We start from the raw sequence: 19883 nt of genomic DNA on the forward strand, positions 1-19883 counted from the left end.
GTCAGTTTATTGGTGGAATAACCAGGAATAACTGAATTCAAAATATTCAATGGAGTACCAAGTTAGGGGCTGGGGGGGGGAAGCTGGGGAGAGGGGAAACTCTCGTCTCTTTTCTGCTGCTGACAACTTTCTGTGTGTCTTGGTTTTTAAGGTTTTAGAGCCTGTGAATATTTTTTTTTCCCCCAATCATCAAATTTTTTCCAGTTTTCATTTTTTGTATAATTATAATGATAATAAAAAAAGAAGTACATAAGTGATAAAGAGTGACAAATTTTTTTTTTTTCAAGAAGAGAGGAAAAATCAAATAAATAGAGTGTACGGCAATGGCAACAGTTGACGATGTTTTCGAAAGTTGGGAAGACATGGAAGCTTCCGGGGTAAGAGCAGGAGAAAGTGGAAAATAAGGAGATAACAGAAAATAATTATTAATTTTATTCGAAAGATTAGAAGTTTTAGAAAAATTGTCAATTATTGATTTATTTTAGAGAATTATGTAGACAATATGCTAAAATTTTCAAATCGTCACATTCTTGTTACAATTGACAATTTTTATTCTTTGCCTCTCTCTCTCTTTTTTTTTTCTTTCTCGCTCTTTGTATTTGTACACTAAACGATGGCAATTTATCAATTATAATTTAACGAAAAAATTGACTCGACTCGTGATTTTCGTTTTTGTCTATTAATAATAAATATATAACGTCTATATCTATATATACGGACGAGAGTGTTTCACTTTTTTTGGTTATGTCACTTTAAACGATTTTGTGATTGGTCACGCATTTTTCTTTTCTTTTTTTACTTTATTTTTAGTTTTGTTTGCTTGTTATTTTTTTTTTTTGCTAAATTTTCGATAATTAGGTTTTTGGGAAAATTTTATAATTTCCCGATAATATTAATTTCTATTCTATATTCATTCTTATTTTAGGCTTTGGATCGAAAGTTGAATGATCTTCAGATAAATCCTTTGGAAGAATTGAACGACGAAACTTCCAGGTAATAAGTATAAATTATTACAATATGTGAACAAAATTTTTGCAGTTCGTTATTTATGTACAGTCAATTGGAAAAGTTTTTTATATTTTTTTTGCTCTCAATATTTATAGAAGAAAACAAGAATAATTGAATAACGTAAAAATACAATAAATATATGGGTAATTCCACGTGATATTTTTCTATGACATTTTAAAATCGGTTAAACATATTTTTTTCTCCTTCTTTATAGAAAAATATGGGTAATTCCACGTGAAATTTTCCTATGATATTTTAAAATCGGTTAAACATATTTTTTTCTCGTTCTTTATGGAAAAATATTAAATATGGGTGAAATTTTTTTTTTTTTTTTTTTTTTTTTTTTTTTTATGGTGATATTTTTTTCTCCTTCTTTATAGAAAAATATGGGTAATTCCACGTGAAATTTTCCTATGACATTTTAAAATCGGTTAAACATATTTTTTTCTCGTAATTTATAGAAAAATAGAGGAAAGACGATTTTTTAAAGTATTTATTTTAAAACAAAAATGTATATTACAGGCTCACAAGTACTAACGGCTCAGGCACGAGGATGATCATTTTAGGCGATGACGCACTACGTTCACAATATGTTCCACCGAAACCGACGGTGAAAATTTTGAAGAGGCCTTCAAGAAATTCACAGGGTAGCGGCGATGGTCCACTTTTAAATGGCGAAAAACCAAAGCAACCAATCAAATCTCTCAAACAAGTGAGGCATTCCATTTCAAATCGTTCCACCGACAAAAAACAATCGCAAGGAGAGCGATTTTCTAATAAAATTAATTATTTAAAAATTTAATTATTTCTAACATATTATACACTAAATTGAAAGAGAATTTCATGAACTTTCTAGTGCTTTTTTTTATTTTTTTAAATTTCTCTCAATTTCGTAGAGAAATTCCTGTTTGAAAGTTTAAACTCTTAATATCTCAAAACACCCCCCCGTCGATTTTTATGAAAATTATATGAAAATAAAGCTTAACTTTTATAGTTTCTATTCCCATATAATATATTATGGACATTTAATGGGATTAGTAGAAAAAAAATTGTTTAAAAAATGTGTTTTTGAAAAATTTGACAAATGGTACGAAGTTGAAGGTTAGTTAGGATTCAACTTCGTGACATTTGTCAAATTTTTCAAAAACACATTTTTTAAACAATTTTTTTTCTACTAATCCCATTAAATGTCCATAATATATTATATGGGAATAGAAACTAGAAAAGTTAAGCTTTATTTTCATATAATTTTCATAAAAATCGACGGGGGGGTGTTTTGAGATATTAAGAGTTTAAACTTTCAAACAGGAATTTCTCTACGAAATTGAGAGAAATTTAAAAAAATAAAAATAGCACTAGAAAGTTCATGAAATTCTCTTTCAATTTAGTGTATAATATGTTAGAAATAATTAAATTTTTAAATAATTAATTTTATTAGAAAATCGCTCTCCTTGCGATTGTTTTTTGTCGGTGGAACGATTTGAAATGGAATGCCTCAAGTAATAAACAAAATAATTTTAACTCGTTTACATAATTTCATGTTTATTATAAGTATTATAATAATTAAATATAATTATAATTATCGTTTGATTTATTTTCAGAGAGAGCAAGAATATGCCGAGGCAAGAAAAAGAATTTTAGGAGAAGAAAAAAGTCCAGAGGAGAAGATTTTGCAGGATGTTAGTAAAATTCAACCTAAACCTTCTGTATCAGGTAAATATTTATAAATATATAAATTTAAATTGTAAATTAAATTAATTGTAAATTAAAATTAATATAAAATATATTCGGAGCACTTTGAAGAAAGGTACCCCAAAAGGAAAAAATTCGTTTGATTAGGTATACCTTTCTTCAAAGCGCCTCAACAATATTAAATAAATAAATTAGAATTTTTTTTAAAAATATTATCCTTTTAAATAAAAATAAAATTTTTAATTCTAAATTACGAATTTACAGTTTTAGGCGCTAATGAGTCGAGTAATGTAATTAGAATGCCCTTGGGACCGGACGGTACAAAAGGATTTAATGTGAGAAGATAGCGCGTTATCGGGAATATTCTCCTTGTAATCCAACTTTGAACCTCTCGAATTCTCTTCGGAAGGAGAGACGGCTATGAGGCCGTGATATCAGCTCTCAGCTTCGTGCTCCAAGAGGAAAGAGCAAAGAAAGAAAAACTGATCTCGAGTGATAGAAGAATAAATTTTTATATCAAAAAATTCACTCCCGATGAAGAGCACGCGAGCTTACCAGCTATATCCATCAATGTCTCGTCTCGTCTCGATTTTTTAAAAAATGTACAAAATGGAACCACGCTTTCGTCATTTTTTTTTTTTTTTTTGCTTTTTTTAAAAAAATGACGATGGACCTACTACACTTGTCAATCCCCAAAATACTCAGCGTGCGCGCATCGACTCTTAAAAATGGAAGAAGAAAAAAAAAGAATGACAAAGTAGAAAAATTTATTTATACAGAATCATTGTTCACGTTTTCGAACATGTTTCTATCTTTGTTGAGAAAGTCAATTTTTTTTATCTGCACTGTAAAAAAATACTGCACTGACTGACGAATCTTGTTTAATTTTTTTTTTTGTATTTATAACAAAAATGTTGCAATATGATGGCAGAATGTGAACTATGTTTTGTAAATATTCGTCGCTTAGGAGGGAAAAGGAAAAAAAATAGTAAATTTTTACTGAAATCAATTTTAAATTCTCCCTTGATATCTAAACATTCTGTCGGCTTTAATTTCGTTTTAGAATATTTAAGAATTCGGAGGATTTTTTGTTCTTTGTTTTTTTTTTAAAAAAAACACCAAATGTGTAGGTATTTGCTAATCTCATTGGGGAAAATGTATTTTTCTATAGTATTGAATTATATACATAAATGTTTTTTGTATATATATACATGTATATTCTTGTAGAATCTATGGAAAGAAAAAAAAATGATAATTAAGACTAGATATCCAAAGTTTCATTTCCGGGCAAATTGTTTCAAAATATAAAATGTATGAAAAAGATTAATGACTGTTAATAAAATTTCATATATTGCGGTTTTTATTTCTTTATATATGTTTCCTGACCTAATAGGGTTTTTTTTGTAAGTTCGGCAAAATTTTCTATATTTAATTTTTGTTTTATGATTTATGAACTTTTTGTAAATTTTGTGGCCTTTGGTCCGTAAAATTAAGGTGTTGGTTTCTTTAATTAAGAAATAATTTTATTGAAAATATTTTTTCTAATGCATTTTTGCTGTCTATCACATAGCAAGACGATGTTGATAGAAAATCAGCAAAAAATTTAAAGGTGGCGTTTTTGAGAAAATCAACTTTATAATTTTTTTTAAAAAATCGTCGCCATTTTGATAATTCTGAATATTTTTGAAAAATTCTTATGGATTATAAAAGAATGCAAAAAAACACATTAGAATTCACAAAGAAAGCCTTAATAGTATAAGGGGCCGTTCAAAAAATACGTAACGCTTTAGGGGGGAGGGGGGGTCAAGCTATTTGTTACGGTCAGCAGAAAAAATGGCGCTAATTTCTTGTGAAAAACAACATATTTCATTTCCCTAGCATTCTGCCCCAAAAGAATTTAATTAGTTAAAAACAAATTTTAATAAAATTCTTAGTAATTTAATTTTTTACAAAAAAAATTTAATAAAATTCTGCATACAAATTTAATTAATTTTAAAAACTTGGCAAAATTCAATTATTTTCAATGTCTACTAATTCAATAAAATTTCACAAAAGAATTCAATTATTTAAAAAAAAATTTTAATAAAATTCGGCAGGGTTTCAATTCCACCTTTTCCAACTATACAAAAACCGATTCTACATGACCAATAATACACAAGCTCAATTCTACACAAAGGCAAACTCAGCAATGACCGATTCTACAAAATATAACTGTATTAATGTAGACAAATAATTAAAAAACAAAATTCATAAGACCGACCCTTCAATCTATAATTGTACTTCGAATTTAAATATTAAAAACTTAAATCATCCACAGACCGACTCTACAAAGACCGATCCTACATAATAACAACAAATTAACTTTTGACAATTTTTAATTATCCACAGACCGACCAAATTCTTTTGCAGAATTTCAATTATTTTTAAATAAAATTTTCATAAAATTTCTCGAAAAATGAAATTATTCTTAAGAATTTTATTAAAATTTGTCAAGAGAATTTAATTATTTAAAAATTTGATGATAAAATTCTTTATGAGAATTGAATTTTAAGAAATTCAATTTAAATAATTGAATTCTCGTATAGAATTTTCTAATAAATATTAATTTAAAAATATATTTCAGTTAAAATTTTAGATTTTTGAATTTGAATAAATAAATAAATAATAATTGAATATTAAAAGTATTATAGCGTAGCTTTTTAGAAATAATTGAATTTTTAAAAAGTTTAATATTAAAATCTTTGAAAAATTTGAAATTTTTATAATATTTTTAATTAAGAATTCTGTGGGAATTAATTTTTTTCAAAAAGTTTAGTGGAATTTTTTTTTAATTATTTGAAGTTTTTAATTTCTACACGGAGAGAAAATACATATTAAATTTTGTAAAAGTATTTTACAATTTGGGGAAAAAGTGCAACAAACCGAAATTTTGACATATAGAAAATACTAAACAGTGAAAGAAATAATATAAAATTTACTAAAGTTATGTTAAAATTAAACTAAAATTCTTATATTTCATATAATTATACTAACTTTCACATAAGTTTTTTTAAAGTTTAGTATTTTTGACATCAAAATTTTGCCTTGTCACATTTTTTCCCCAAATTGTGAAATTTAATATTAAATTTTACAAAATTTAATATAATTTTCTCTCCGTGTAATATATATGTAATTGGGTCAAGAAATTGGCCTAACAGATTAAAGTTGTCCCTTATAGGCGATTTTGATGAAACTTTGAGAAATTGTAGGGGAATACATGCGAATAAAAATTCCAAAAGTGATTATAGAAAATTTTTTAAATTACGGATGTACAGGTGTTTTCAAATTTTTTTTTTAATTTTGAAAACACAATATCTCCGAGACAAATGGATGGATTTTAATGATTTTTTCAGAGATTACTTATTATTTAAAAGCTTCAGAAAATAATACAAAATAACAACAACAAATATAATCAGAAAATAATTATGTTTTTTTTATTATACAAGAACAGCGTGTATAATTTCGTAAATCGTCTTTACGTATAATATAATAATGAATTAATAAAACAATTCAACTGATATGAACAATTTTTCAGATAAAATAGACGTATATAATATATTGAACTTTGATTATATTATAACAAATTGAAATTATTTCATTAATTAATTCTCTTAATTCGTTGATGTCGCGACATTATTTTTTTTTTTAATTTCAAAGAAATAAATTTCGTTCAATCTGAACATATATAAATTTTCTCTCTATTAAAATATAAATTTTCCTCTAAAGACGAATTCCATATACATTTGTATACGTATCATAATAATAATAAAAATAATTTTAATAATATAATAATATTACTAAAAATAATAATAATAGTAATAATAATAATAATTATAATATCAATAATATTACTTATATAATAATAATAATAATAATAATAATAATATTAATATTATTACTATAATGTGTATGTAAAATTATTTTAAGCGTAAGTAATATTTGTCAGAGGATCAACGCAGTGTAAAAGAAATTCTAAAACATATATAATATAGTTATCTAAATATTTTTATATATATATAATATATATATAAATCTTCTAACAAATTTTGTTCGCTCTTGTAAATCAATGAACATACAGTATTAACAATAGTTAAGCTTTGATTTTATTTTATAATCAGCACTTAAAATATAAATGATCTTAAATTTTAAATTACTTTAATATTTTTTGCAGTAAAAATACTACTATATAATATATATTGATCACAAAGAAATATTTCTTCGTTAATAAAGAAATTTTTTTTTTTATTTTTTTTTTTAAAGAAAGTGTTATTTTCCTCTCTATTTAGAGAAAATTTTCTTTTTCTACTTTAACACAATTTTTTCTCTATATTTTAAAGAAAATTCTTTCTTTAATTAAAAGAAATTTCTTAGCTTCATTCAATTTTCTATAAATACTTGATAAGGGAAAATTTGACAAACAATCGAAACAAAAAGTTAGTCCAATTATTTTAAAAGAAATAAAGACAATTTTAATTTTATTGGTAGAAATTTTTTATCAAAAAAGAATTAAAAATTTCAACTAATTTAAAATTTCAAATATTTAAAATTTTAAACTAATTAAAATTGAATTCTTTACCCTTCTATCAAAAAAGAATTTAAAATTTTAATTAATTTAAAATTTCAAGTAATTTAACATTTCAAAGAATTAAAAATTTCAAATAATTTAAAATTTCAAATATTTAAAAATTTCAAATAATTTAAAATTTCAAATAATTTAAAATTTCAAATAATTTAAAATTGAATTCTTTACTCTTCTATCAAAAAAGAATTTAAAATTTCAACTAATTAAAATTGTCCTTTTTTAAAAAAAACATTGGATCAACTTTTATTGTGACTTTCCATCAGATTCTTCCTTAAAAACAATTTTTTCTATATCCAAAAAAAGTTTCTTGTATCAAATAACAAAACATCTTTCAATACACATTTCGAAATATATTCAATTATAAATTCAAAAATATTAACAAGAAAAATTTATTCAAATAAAAAAATTAGATATTTATAAACGAATTCTTGATTTTAATGTAAGAAAATTTATTTCTATTTTTCTTATATTAAGCTGACAAAAAATAGAAAAAAATTACAACTTATAAACAAGAAAATTTTTATTTTATTTTATTTTTTTCGCTCTAAGATGCATAATATAAACCATTTTTTTTTAACAAAAAGCTTGAATGTGTATAAAAGAATTCTTTTTGCAATTTAAAAGCAGAAGCTTTCTTTTTTCATTTGCGCCCCATTTTAATAACAACAATAATATTAATAATAACTAATGCAATTAATTTAAATTTCTACCCTTATTTCTTAAAAAAAATGAAAATAAAACAATTTTCTGGTACAAAAATATGAAGAATTTTTTTTCATTAAATCTTAAAAATAACCCTAGAAAGAAAGCGTAAATAAAATTAAAATCTTTCTAGAAATTTTGATAACCTATTTTTTTATACATTTTATAACACATTGATAGCGGAGAACCTTGCAGGAAGCTTGCAAAACTTGCATAGCAAGCTTACCGCAATCTTGCTGCAAGATTAACTGCCATGTATGTATTCATAACCTTCGAAATTAAATTCGAAAGAAAATGTAGATCTTTACACCAATCTCTACATTTTTATGACACTCTTTGTCTTGTTTGTTGAAAAAAAAAAATTTTTATCTAAAAACAAAATTTACACTTGTCTCAGTTACTGTAACATGCGTGCAATCGAAATAGTTCCTTATTTGCAAATGTATAATTACATTTTTCACATAAATGTTTAACATCGAGATTTAAAAATTTACTCTTTGTTTCATTGAATTTCTCTAAATAATTATTAATTTTAATGTCCTTACAAAATTTTTTTTTACTATTATGAGTATTTGTTAATTTAACTCTACCGCTTCTTAAATAAAGATCATGACTTCTTAACATTTTTGGTGAGAATTGCATTGGTAGTCGTTTTAATTGTAATTTTCTTTCCTTACCAATATTTCTCAGTCTATTTCTCAACAGTTCTTTATTATTACATGTTCTATTTGTTTGTCGATTATTCTTTAGAAAATTTCCGCCATTTTTCTTCATATCAGCAGTGATGATGTTTAGATTTTTATTGATGTAAATTGTACTCTTTGTGTGTTTGGTACTTTCTTTGTTGCTTTTTGTTTGAATGTTGTTGCTGTTGATGCTTTTTTCACTGGTGTTGATGCTACTGATACTTTTGTTGTTGGGGTTGATGCTTTTGTTACTGGTGTTGATGCTACTGATACTTTTGTTGTTGGTATTGATGCAACTGATACTTTTGTTGTTGGTGTTGATGCTTTTGTCACTGGTGCTGATGCTACTGGTACTTTTGTTGTTGATGTTGATACTGTTGTCACTGGTGTTGTTATTTTTGTTGCTAGTGTTGTTACTGTTGTCACTTGTGTTGATGCTGTTGATATTTTTGCTGTTGGTGTTGATGGTGTTGGTATTTTTGCTGTTGGTGTTGATGCTGTTGGCATTTTTGCTGTTGGAGTTGATGCTTTTGTTGGTATCAGTGCTTCTGGTGTTGGTATCTCTGGTACTTTCGCTATTTGTGAAGTTGTTTCTGTCTTTACTAAAGTTGCAACTTCTTCTGATGGTTCCTTCTTTGTTAAGGATGTTGTCGCTTGTTGCTTCTTTAGAAAAGCTAATCTTTGTGAAAGTGTGTCCTAAATTGAGGTCATCATCTTTAGGAGTGTTATCCGTAAGTGCAGTGTGTTCGTTTCGTTCGCATTTGTTGAAAGGAACATTAAAAGTTGCTTCTTCGTTGGCAGAAGAAGCTGTTAATTGTGATGTATCAGCAGAAGCTTTAACAGCAGCATTAAGAGCAGTGGTTTTAGAAGCAGCATTGATGATAGTAGATCCTTTAGCAGCAGCATTGATAGCAGAAGCTTTGTTTGCTGCATTAGAAGCAGCACAAGCTTTATTAGCAGCATTAGTAGCAGCAGATCCTTTATTAGCAGCATTAGTAGCAGCACATCCTTTATTAGCAGGAAAACCTCCTTTAGCAGCAGTATTAGTGGATCCTTCCTTAATAACAGCAGAGCTATCTTTACTGAAGCTTAAACCTTCTTTGCTAACACTTTGTCGATCTCTATTAGCACTTTGACGATCCCTACTTGCACTTTGTCGATCTCTACTACATCCTTTACTATCCTTTACAGCACTGTCAGTAGCATTTCCTCGGTTTCTACTAACACTTCGTCGATCCCTACTAAATTCTTTACTAACAGCTTTATCAGCCACTTGGTCTCTATTAACACTTTCTCCACTAGCACCTTGATCTTTATTAAAACTTTGTCGATCCTTACCAACTTCTTCCAGGTCCTTCGCACTTTCCCGAATCCTAACAAGCGGAACACGATCCTTATCGTCACCACCACTAAGAATCTTTCTACCACCACTATGAACATTTTTACCGTAAATGGGTTCACACCTACTGACACTCCTCTCACTCTTCTCCTTCCTGTCCCTCTTGTTCTCACAACGTCCATTATCCAAACAAACACTAACACTCCTAACATCACATCTTTTCCTACCATTACCCAATGTGTCACTCCGCTCAATCCCAATGTACAATTCCCGCCATTTCTTCCCCAGTCCATCTTTCCTCGTCTTATCCACCTTTTCACGCACATCATCCAATCGAACATCAATAATCTCATCCTCAACTTCTCGTTTTATCTTCAACTCCCGAATTTCACTCTGTGCTTTCGCTTTCGAACGATTACGATTACAACGATCGGCACTTTTCGAACGACTCTTAACTTCAGTCTTCAATTGTTTCCTCGGTCTTAAAGTTCTTGCTGTCTCGACAATATCAATTGGTTCATTCTTAATAAGATCGGTGATTATTATCGTAGTCGGTGGTTCGGTACTCTGTGGCCTCTCCAATGATTCTGAACTACGATTCTTCCTCTTCCCACCCACATAGTCGACTGATCGTTTCCTTGGTCTGAGATTTCGGAGTAGAGATGAATTATCAATGCCTATATTATCCTTACTGAGTGCGCGTAATTCTTTTGATGTAAAAAGATTTCTCGTCTCTTGTTTCTTCCATAAAATATCGGAATTTTTAGATGTTTTATCATCTAAATAGGTGAAATCGGGTGTTTTAGGTAAATTAATGTGTCTACAGTCTTTGGATATGGCTTCTTTCCCAGTTGTTGGGTCTGATTTATTATCACAGTAACATTGGCAGCGTGATGTATTGGTGAATGTTGTATAGAGTAAACATTCGGGTAAATCACTCTCCAGTCCATTAAGTGGAAATTCAATGAGGCCAACATTTTTTAATAATGGATCAATTTCATGTGGTTCACATTTTATTTTGACATTTTCAATTTGTACCATTGGCACGCCATTTGGTTTTTTTATTTTACTATCCGTTTCCTTACACATCCAGGATAATTGATTTTTTAAAGTTGTATCAGTTTTAAGACATTCGATGTAGAATTTATGAAATTCTTCGAGTTTGTAACTGCAACGGTGACAAATTTGCTTCGGCAGTAGGTCCATCTCGTGCACCTGGGACAAAAATAAGTATATTGTTTAGTAATATTTATAAAACGATGCGATGTTGATTTGGGTCTTTTTTAAAATCTTAAAGAGTCCTAAGGTAGGTTTTTAAAAATTTTCTAATGTCTGGATAAAATCTTAAAATTACGGAAATCTTTTTTCGCAAAAAAATTGATTTCAGTTGGCATTTAAACAATTAGAATCAATCTGTCGAGAGATTGTTACAAATATAAGCTTAAATTATATATTTAAAATTTTTTACATTATTATATATCAGCATTAAAAAGAGGGGAAATTCCTCTTTACACGTGCAATTAATTTCCATTGTTATGAAGCTATTTAAAAAATTTACGATGTAAGCACTTTCTAAATGTCATATCTATACGATGATGAGTTAGTTTCTAAACAGAAATTTGCAAAGCAAGACTTTTTTAATATTAAAATAATCGAATTTAAATATTGATATTTAGATCTCGTTATTGTAATCCCAAAATATTTATAATAATATTTCCCTGAACTTAAGCGTCTAAATCTATTATTTTGGGAATTTGTATCTTTTATCCCACTTATCGACAATGCAGATCTAAACTGATTAAAAATTTCCAACAGCCTTTTCTTGAAAAATATAAAATATTATAACCTATAAATATTTGGGAAACTTATTTTTTATCATAAATACATACGATGAATATTTTATTTTAAAATTGATAATTTATGCTTTCATTTAAGCCCTTTTAGATATTTTTATAATGTTGCGATTTTATTTTACAATGCTTCAAAAAGAGCTTTAAAAATGTGATTTTTTGACACTTTAATCTCATTTTCTATGGAACTGACCGGATGAAAAAAATTTCTTTTGTCATATTCTTATTCAGTGACACCTAAAGTTTCAATAAACACAAGAATTTTTAAGTAAACAGTACATCAACATTTTTTTGTAACCCAATGTGTAATCTTTATTAAAAGGCTCTCTCATAGCAGAATAACTTGTGTGTTTTGTAATTTCATTTAAAATATAAGAATGTGTTTGTTGTTTCGTGGTTTTTCAATGAATTTTCGACCGGCGCCTTTAAATGACACTTTTATGAAGACATACTGAAACTAATAATAAATTCTATATTAATAATAAGAACAGTAATAGAAATAAGAATAATGGTAATAATAATAAGAAGAAAAATAGTAACACTAATATTACTAATATCAAAACTAATAATAATAATAATAATAATAATAATAATAATAAAAATAATAGTGATTATTACTATTATTATTATGGCTTATTTCACAATGCAACTGGATTTATTTACTTTCAAAATTAACATTCCACTTTCGGTTGTGTAAATTTAGTTTATATTGTGTAAATTCCAAAGGGTTTTAACGTTACCCGTATAAGTCGTGAATATATAAATACATAAATAAGGAAATATTAAAATAATAAAAATAATTATTACTTGTTTTGAACTACATGTTTACACAAAGGAGTCGCTTTGAAATAATAATTTTGAATACAATTTCTAATATATTTTAATCTTATAATTTTAACGCACTTGAAATATAAAATACTACAGACTTTAAACTATTGACATCAGGAAAAATTAAAATGTCCATCCAACTATTCTTTATAATTGATTAAATCTGTATACTTGTGGAATAATGTATTTTCTTCTTATATCGTTATGTACATCGCACATTCTATAAAGATCTGATATAATTATCTATATACCCTTAACTCTCGATATCCACATCAATATTCAAAATCTAATTTATAAAATTTACTTTTAAAAATAATTCTAGTATTATATAATTGTTCAGTAAATGAATTTGTACGAATTTTTTTTTTTTAATCAAAGGAACTTTTAACTTTAATAAATAGTTTTGACTTTCTTCTCTCAAAGTGAGATCTCTGGGTAAATATTTGCAGAGATCGAGAGTCGGATAGAGAAATTACATCTTCTGCTCGTAGGAAATTACTGTATGTTTTAATTAACTAAAAATGTTCTTAATTGTTCATTATATATTAAGCATTCCACGTAATTTTTTTTCGTATAAATTCAAACATTTTTTCAACTTGGAGACACCAATTATATTTATATTTAGCATTTGTAGAATTCGATAAACTAATAAGACGTAACAAACAAATCTTAGGAAATCAATTGTTGCCCATGTTTAGAATTCTTTCGATTAAATTGAGTGTTAGCTTAAAAATTTTACAAAATAATTTAACATTGCCTGTTTCTAATCTTAACGCATAATTCGGTGTATTTTGAGGAATTGAGAGAATATTATATTATATTGAGCATTTAATGTAATTTTTTCTCTAAAATAAATTCAAATATTTTTTCAACTTGTAGAGACCAATTATATTTATTATTTAGCATTTGTTGAATTCAATAATCTAATATTGTCTATTTCTAATCTTAACGCATAATTCGGGGCGTATTTTGAGGTATTGAGAGAATCCTTATTAATAAAATCAGATGTCTGTCTGTACATTGCTTAAAACTTCAAAATGTTAACATGATTAGTTATTATGGACATCAGAGATTCCAAAAATGTTCTTAAAAAATTTAATGTATGTATGTATGTATGTATGTATGTATGTATGTATGTATGTTTGTCTGTCACAAAAACTTTGTACCCCAATCACACAAAAACATGTGAATCGATTTAAGTCCAACTTGGTAGGTTATTAGGTATTGACCCAAGGAAGGTTTATAAATTTACAGATTTAAAAAATATTAATTAGAACGGGAGATATTCAATTTTTTCAAAAAATTCAAAAAATCGAAAATTTCAAAATTTTTTATTTTTCATGGATTGCTTTTGAAGTTTATATACTTGAGTATTATATGTTATTTAGTCACATTATAGCATAACTTTGCAAAAAATAAAGTCCTATAACTAATATGTAAGTATAAAAATGTTTTCAAAAAATCGAAAATTTCAAAATTTTACATTTTTTTATGGATTGCTTTTAAACTTTCTATATTTGAGTATTACATGTTATTTGGTCACATTTTAGCATAATTTTTCAAAAAATACTATTCTACAACTAAGATGTAAATATAAAAATATTTTCAAAAACTTGAAAAATGGAAAATTTCCAAATTTCACAATTTTTAATGGATAGCTTTTAAACTCTCTAAAAATGAATATTATATGTTATTTAGTCAGATTTTATCATAATTTTGCAAAAAATACTATCCTACAAGAAATATAAAAAAATTTTCAATATATCAAAAAATCGATACTAATTACTATATGAAGTATAATTCAGTAGTATTTTTGGAGTCTCTGATTAATATTTTGATGTCAAAATAGTGCAATTCAAAATTATTTATCAAATCAATCTAATATTTTCAAGAAGTTCAGAAATATTGAAAATGGAAATTTTTTATGATTAAAATGATTTCGCAGGATGTCAAGAATTGTAAGTCACCTGTGATACAATACAAGCATATTATGCCACTAGGCAAAAACTTACATGTTAAAACGTTTTTTTCATTTTAACTCTAGATTTAACTTTAAGAGATGTTTTGAGCAATGTAAAGACAAAAGTTAACACGGTGTCTATTTTTGTTTAACAAAATTCCCTGCTTTGTCCAAACTTTTCACGGTTTATCTCTTTTTTGTCAAATTTAAATTTACTTGATTTTATCCATAAATAAATCTACAAATGGCTATAAAAATTTACTTATTTTATGAAAATACTGTTTCTTAAGTTCATATAAATATAGATTGTATTACTTGCTGTCGTACAGTTTTCTGTTTATACTAATACATTTAACTGGGTATCTACCAAACGGGAAAAACTGTAAAAAGCTGGGAATATGCCGAACCGGGAATTTTCCTATCAAATTAAGAAAAAGTTTCATTATATTAATTCGCTTTTAAAAAATTGCTTTTTACTTCAATTTTTATTGATGTATAATATTTATGAAAACAGACCCGAGTCAAAATTTAAGCCCTACTTTCAGCCTAAAATTTAGGTCTTATGTTAGGTTTTAGCAGTCGTAACGTAGGGTCTACTTGCGATACAATTAGTTCCAATTAGACTCTACTATAACTCCAAAAACTGTATGGAAAATTTAATTTTTTTAATACATTAATTAAAGTACTACAAATTGATAAATATTGTTCTCTGCATTTGAATTGGTTAAAATAACTAATTTGATAACAAAAAGTCAATCACTGATTCAAATAGTAATATTTTCCTACTAAAATAGCTATAATGGTAACTAATTATTATTTTTTTCCGGTCAAATTAAATTCCCTAGCTATTTCCTGATTTTCCAGATTGGTAGAAACTTAAATGTATTGGTAGAAACTAAAACCCGTCGAAGACGGGTACGACAGCTAGTATTATATAATATCATATTCAGCATTCCACCTAATGTTTCTCCCATAAATTCAAACATTTTTTCAACTTGGAGACACCAATTATATTTATATTTAGCATTTGTTTAATTCGATAAACTAATAAGTTGTAACAAACAAATCTTAGGAAATCTATTGTTCTCCATGTTTAGAATTTTTTTCGATTAAATTGAGTGTCAGCTTAAAAACTTTACAAGATAATTTAACATTGTCCATTTCTAATTTTAACGCATAATTCGGTGTATTTTGAGAAATTAAGAGAATATTATATTATGGTATTTATTTATTTATTATAGTATTTTAATTATTAATATAATTTAATTATAAATTAGTATTAAATAAGAAAATATCGTAAATAGTACTAAAAATTTTAAAAAACTAAAAGTGCACTAGAATACCATTCTTGGAATATAAGTAAGTGGAACAAAACAAGTGGTCAGAATATTAAAGTGAGTTAGAGAAAGAGAAAAAATAACGAATTGAAATAAAATCTGAGAAAGCTATACGCACTAAAAAAAAACCGTTACGAGTTCCGTGAAAGAAAAGTCTTCATATATACATATACAGTGCACCAAAAGAAAAAATATATATAAAGCGAGAAAATTCGCGGGAATTGAATGGATATAAATATAACGTGTGTTTATATGTATTTGTATATACGAGAGAGATATATGTTTGGTGAGAAAAATAATATTGGCGCGAAAATGAAGAAGCGCGTGTTCGTCAATATTTTTGCCACATAGAAAAATTCTCCATTTAAAAGGAAACGATTTCCTCCGCTTTTTTTACTCTTATTCACACACAAACTATCATTTTTTTCCCTCCCGATACTTGTTGTATACAATTTCAGTAAGAATAAACACTCCTTAGAAGCTAAAGTCGAGCTAAAGAAACAATGGAAGTGGCTATACACTTCTATATATATATATATGAACATTTACTCCCTCCCGAAAAAAGAACGGTTGGAAAAAATAGACACTGGAAACGAATTATTTTTTTGTAAAAATCTTTCATATAAAAAAAAAAAATTGGTTTCGTATTTCCTAATGGGGCACACGTTAGCGATAACAGCGATTGAGGAATGAAAGACAGCATTGTTCGCAACTCTTTTTTTTAAAACAGAGTAAAGAAAGAAATGGTGGGAAAAAGTTAAGGGCGGAGGGTAGTGGAAAATGAATAGATTAAAATAAATTATTCCTACGCTATTGAAATGCGAAACGAAGGAGAAAGAAAAAGAGAAATAGAGAGAGAGAGAGGGAAAAATAGACAGGGTAAGTAAAAAGAGAGAGAAAAAGAATCTGTGCACTACTCACCGAAATTGGTAGGATCGAGTTGATTTTCTTGAAATGGTTGTCATTTTTGTCGAATATGTCAATGGAGATGCCCGAGTGCTTTCCACAGAGTCGACACACGCGACTCTTCTCAAGGGTCTCCATAGTCGATCGCGTCAAACTTTAAGTGCAATAACACAGACACAGCCTGTTGCCTGAAACAACAATTCTTTCCTTTTTTTCCCTATATATGCGCGTTCAATAAAAATCCGTGAGCGCCTTTTTGCCTTTACCTCACAAACCACACGCACACACTCAAACGCACTATCTTCTTTCTCACTTCAATAAATGTCAACTATTCCAAACACTACTACTCACTTCTCTCCCTCACCTCCGCTTTTAGAATTATTTTAACACACTGCACACTGACTGTACAATGTGTGATGAGCAATAGCATAAGCAATAGTATTTTGAAAATCCAACAGCAGCGCTGCTAAAAGCCTCGACGACCTCGAGAGCTTAGCTTCCCATGAGAGAATTTTTGTGTGGGAATTTTTCTCTCGGGCTCCTGTCGATAATGTAGAATACCACCTTTATCTACATTACCCTAAAAGACTTTATAAAATAAAATATTCTCAAAAATTATAATCAAATTCATTAAAAACGATTCAATTATTTTCAAAAAAATATTCGAAATTCATTTATTTTCAAAAAATATTCGAAATTCAATTATTTTCAAAAAATATTCGAAATTCAATTATTTTGAAAATATGGGTGTGCTTCCAAAAAGCGCATATACCTCCGATTTTAATGAAAGTTGGTATACTAACGTATTTTGATTCGCTCATTACGAAAATAATAATAAAATTTAGCGCAAATAAGTTTATCATGGTGAAAACCATAAAAAACACCATAAAAATGTGGTTTTTTTTGCATTTAACTCCTAAAAAACACAGAATTTGAAAAAATATTCCCAACAAAAGATGTATGCCTTATAACAAAACACATCTTTTTCGTACCATACATTTTTGTCCAATTGTGATTAATTCTCGCGACAAAAACGTTAAAAACCATAAAATTCGAAATTCAATTATTTTCAAAAAATATTTGAAATTCAATTATTAAAAAAAAAAATATTCAAAATTCAATTATTTTTAAAAAAATATTTTAAATTCAATTATTTTCAAAATATATTTGAAATTCAATTATTATTGTCAAAATTATTTGAAATTCAATTATTTTCAAAAAATATTTGAAATTCAATTATTTAAAAAAAAAAATATTCAAAATTTAATTATTTAAAAGAAAATATTTGAAATGCAATTATTTTCAAAAAATATTCGAAATTCAATGATTTTTCAAAAAAAAAATTCAAAATTCAATTATTTTCAATATGTATATAGTATTTTCATAAAATTTCGCAAAATAAATCAATTATTTAAAAACAAAAATTGGTAAAATTAATCCAAAATTCAATTATTTTCATTAATAATAAAATTCTTCTCAGGAATTCAATTTTTTTTTGAAAAAAAATAATTGCAACTATATTCAATTATTTTCATAAATAATAAAATTCATCGCAGGATTTCAATTATTTTTAATCCAATTTTACAGGAATCGCTCAAAAAAATGTAATTATTCTTAAAAATTTAATTTTAATTCCTCGAAAAAATTAATTATTAAAAAAAATGTTTTTTTAAATTCTTAATTCGAAGAATTCGGGGCGCATGATTATTCCCCAAATGTCATTTTTGCGAAATGTCATTTTTGCGAACTGCACTTTTGCGAAAAGTCATTTTTCCGAAATGTCATTTTTGCGAAATGTCATTTTTGCGAAAAGTCATTTTTACGAAAAGTCATTTTTACGAATTGTCATTTTTGCGAAAAGCCATTCTTGCGAAATGTCATTTTTGCGAAAAGTCATTTTTACGAAAAGTCATTTTTACGAATTGTCATTTTTGCGAAAAGCCATTCTTGCGAAATGTCATTTTTGCGAAAAGCCGTTTTTGCGAAATGTCATTTTTGCGAAATGTCATTTTTACGAAAAGTCATATCAGCGAAAAGCAAATTTTGCGAAATGTCATTTTTACGAATTGTCATTTTTGCGAAATGTCACTTTTGCGAATCGCCATTTTTACGAATTGTCACTTTTGCGAATCGACATTTTTACGAAATGTCATTTTTACGAATTGTAATTTTTTCGAAATATCATTTTTGCGAAAAGTAATTTTTGCGAAATGTCATTTTTACGAAAAGTTATTTTTGCGACAAGTCATTTTTGCGAAATGGCATTTTTACGAATTGTCATTGTTGCGAAAAGCCGTTTTTGCGAAATGTCATTTTTGCGAAATGTCATTTTTACGAAAAGCTATTTTGCGAAATGTCATTTTTGCGAAATGTCATTTTTACGAATTGTCATTTTTGCGAAAAGTCATTTTTACGAAATGTCATTTTTGCGAAAAGTCAATTTTGCCAAATGTCATTTTTACGAATTGTCATTTTTGCGAAAAATACAATAGTGAATCTATATATACTACTAGTTTACTATTGTATTTTTCGCAAAAATGACATTTCGCAAAAGTGACAATTCGTAAAAATGACATTTCGCAAAATTGACTTTTCGCAAAAATGACATTTCGTAAAAATGACTTTTCGCAAAAATGACAATTCGTAAAAATGACATTTCGCAAAATTGACTTTTCGCTAAAATGACTTTTCGTAAAAATGGCTTTTCGCAAAAATGACATTTCGCAAAAACGGCTTTTCGCAACAATGACAATTCGTAAAAATGCCATTTCGCAAAAATGACTTTTCGCATAAATAACTTTTCGTAAAAATGACATTTCGCAAAAATGACTTTTCGCAAAAATGATATTTCGCAAAAATTACAATTCGTAAAAATGACATTTCGTAAGAATGTCGATTCGCAAAAGTGACAATTCGTAAAAATGGCGATTCGTAAAAGTGACATTTCGCAAAAA

General features: G+C 26.9%; 2 protein-coding genes across 2 annotated transcripts; one reads left to right on the forward strand and one right to left on the reverse strand.

Moving 5' to 3' along the window:
* Window positions 1-107: 107 nt before the first annotated feature.
* LOC122504008 (SUZ domain-containing protein 1) lies at window positions 108-4059 on the forward strand. Its single transcript, XM_043614828.1, has 5 exons — window positions 108-377; window positions 926-993; window positions 1531-1720; window positions 2610-2721; window positions 2965-4059. Exons 1-5 carry the CDS (start codon window positions 324-326, stop codon window positions 3045-3047), a joined length of 507 nt encoding a protein of 168 aa, XP_043470763.1. The 5' UTR covers window positions 108-323; the 3' UTR covers window positions 3048-4059.
* A 4005-nt stretch (window positions 4060-8064) lies between these two features.
* Window positions 8065-17420, reverse strand: LOC122503941 (uncharacterized protein DDB_G0287625-like). Its single transcript, XM_043614720.1, has 2 exons — window positions 16945-17420; window positions 8065-11263 (listed from the first exon to the last, which is right to left on the reverse strand). The coding sequence occupies exons 1-2, from the start codon at window positions 17065-17067 to the stop codon at window positions 8417-8419; spliced, it is 2970 nt and encodes a 989-aa protein (XP_043470655.1). The 5' UTR covers window positions 17068-17420; the 3' UTR covers window positions 8065-8416.
* Window positions 17421-19883: the final 2463 nt, after the last annotated feature.

The sequence above is a fragment of the Leptopilina heterotoma genome, unplaced genomic scaffold (genome assembly GCF_015476425.1).
Source record: "Leptopilina heterotoma isolate Lh14 unplaced genomic scaffold, ASM1547642v1 Lhet_275, whole genome shotgun sequence".
Lineage (NCBI taxonomy): Eukaryota > Metazoa > Arthropoda > Insecta > Hymenoptera > Figitidae > Leptopilina > Leptopilina heterotoma.

Excerpts from the sequence above, each read along its gene's own strand:
- LOC122504008 (XM_043614828.1), top strand. The coding sequence starts at position 324 with ATGGCAACAGTTGACGATGTTTTCGAAAGTTGGGAAGACATGGAAGCT. Across the intron at positions 378-925 it reads AAGACATGGAAGCTTCCGGG|GCTTTGGATCGAAAGTTGAA; the intron begins GTAAGAGCAGGA and ends TTCTTATTTTAG. Across the intron at positions 994-1,530 it reads TTGAACGACGAAACTTCCAG|GCTCACAAGTACTAACGGCT; the intron begins GTAATAAGTATA and ends TGTATATTACAG.
- LOC122503941 (XM_043614720.1), bottom strand. The coding sequence starts at position 17,067 with ATGGAGACCCTTGAGAAGAGTCGCGTGTGTCGACTCTGTGGAAAGCAC. Across the intron at positions 11,264-16,944 it reads ACTCGATCCTACCAATTTCG|GTGCACGAGATGGACCTACT; the intron begins GTGAGTAGTGCA and ends TTTTTGTCCCAG.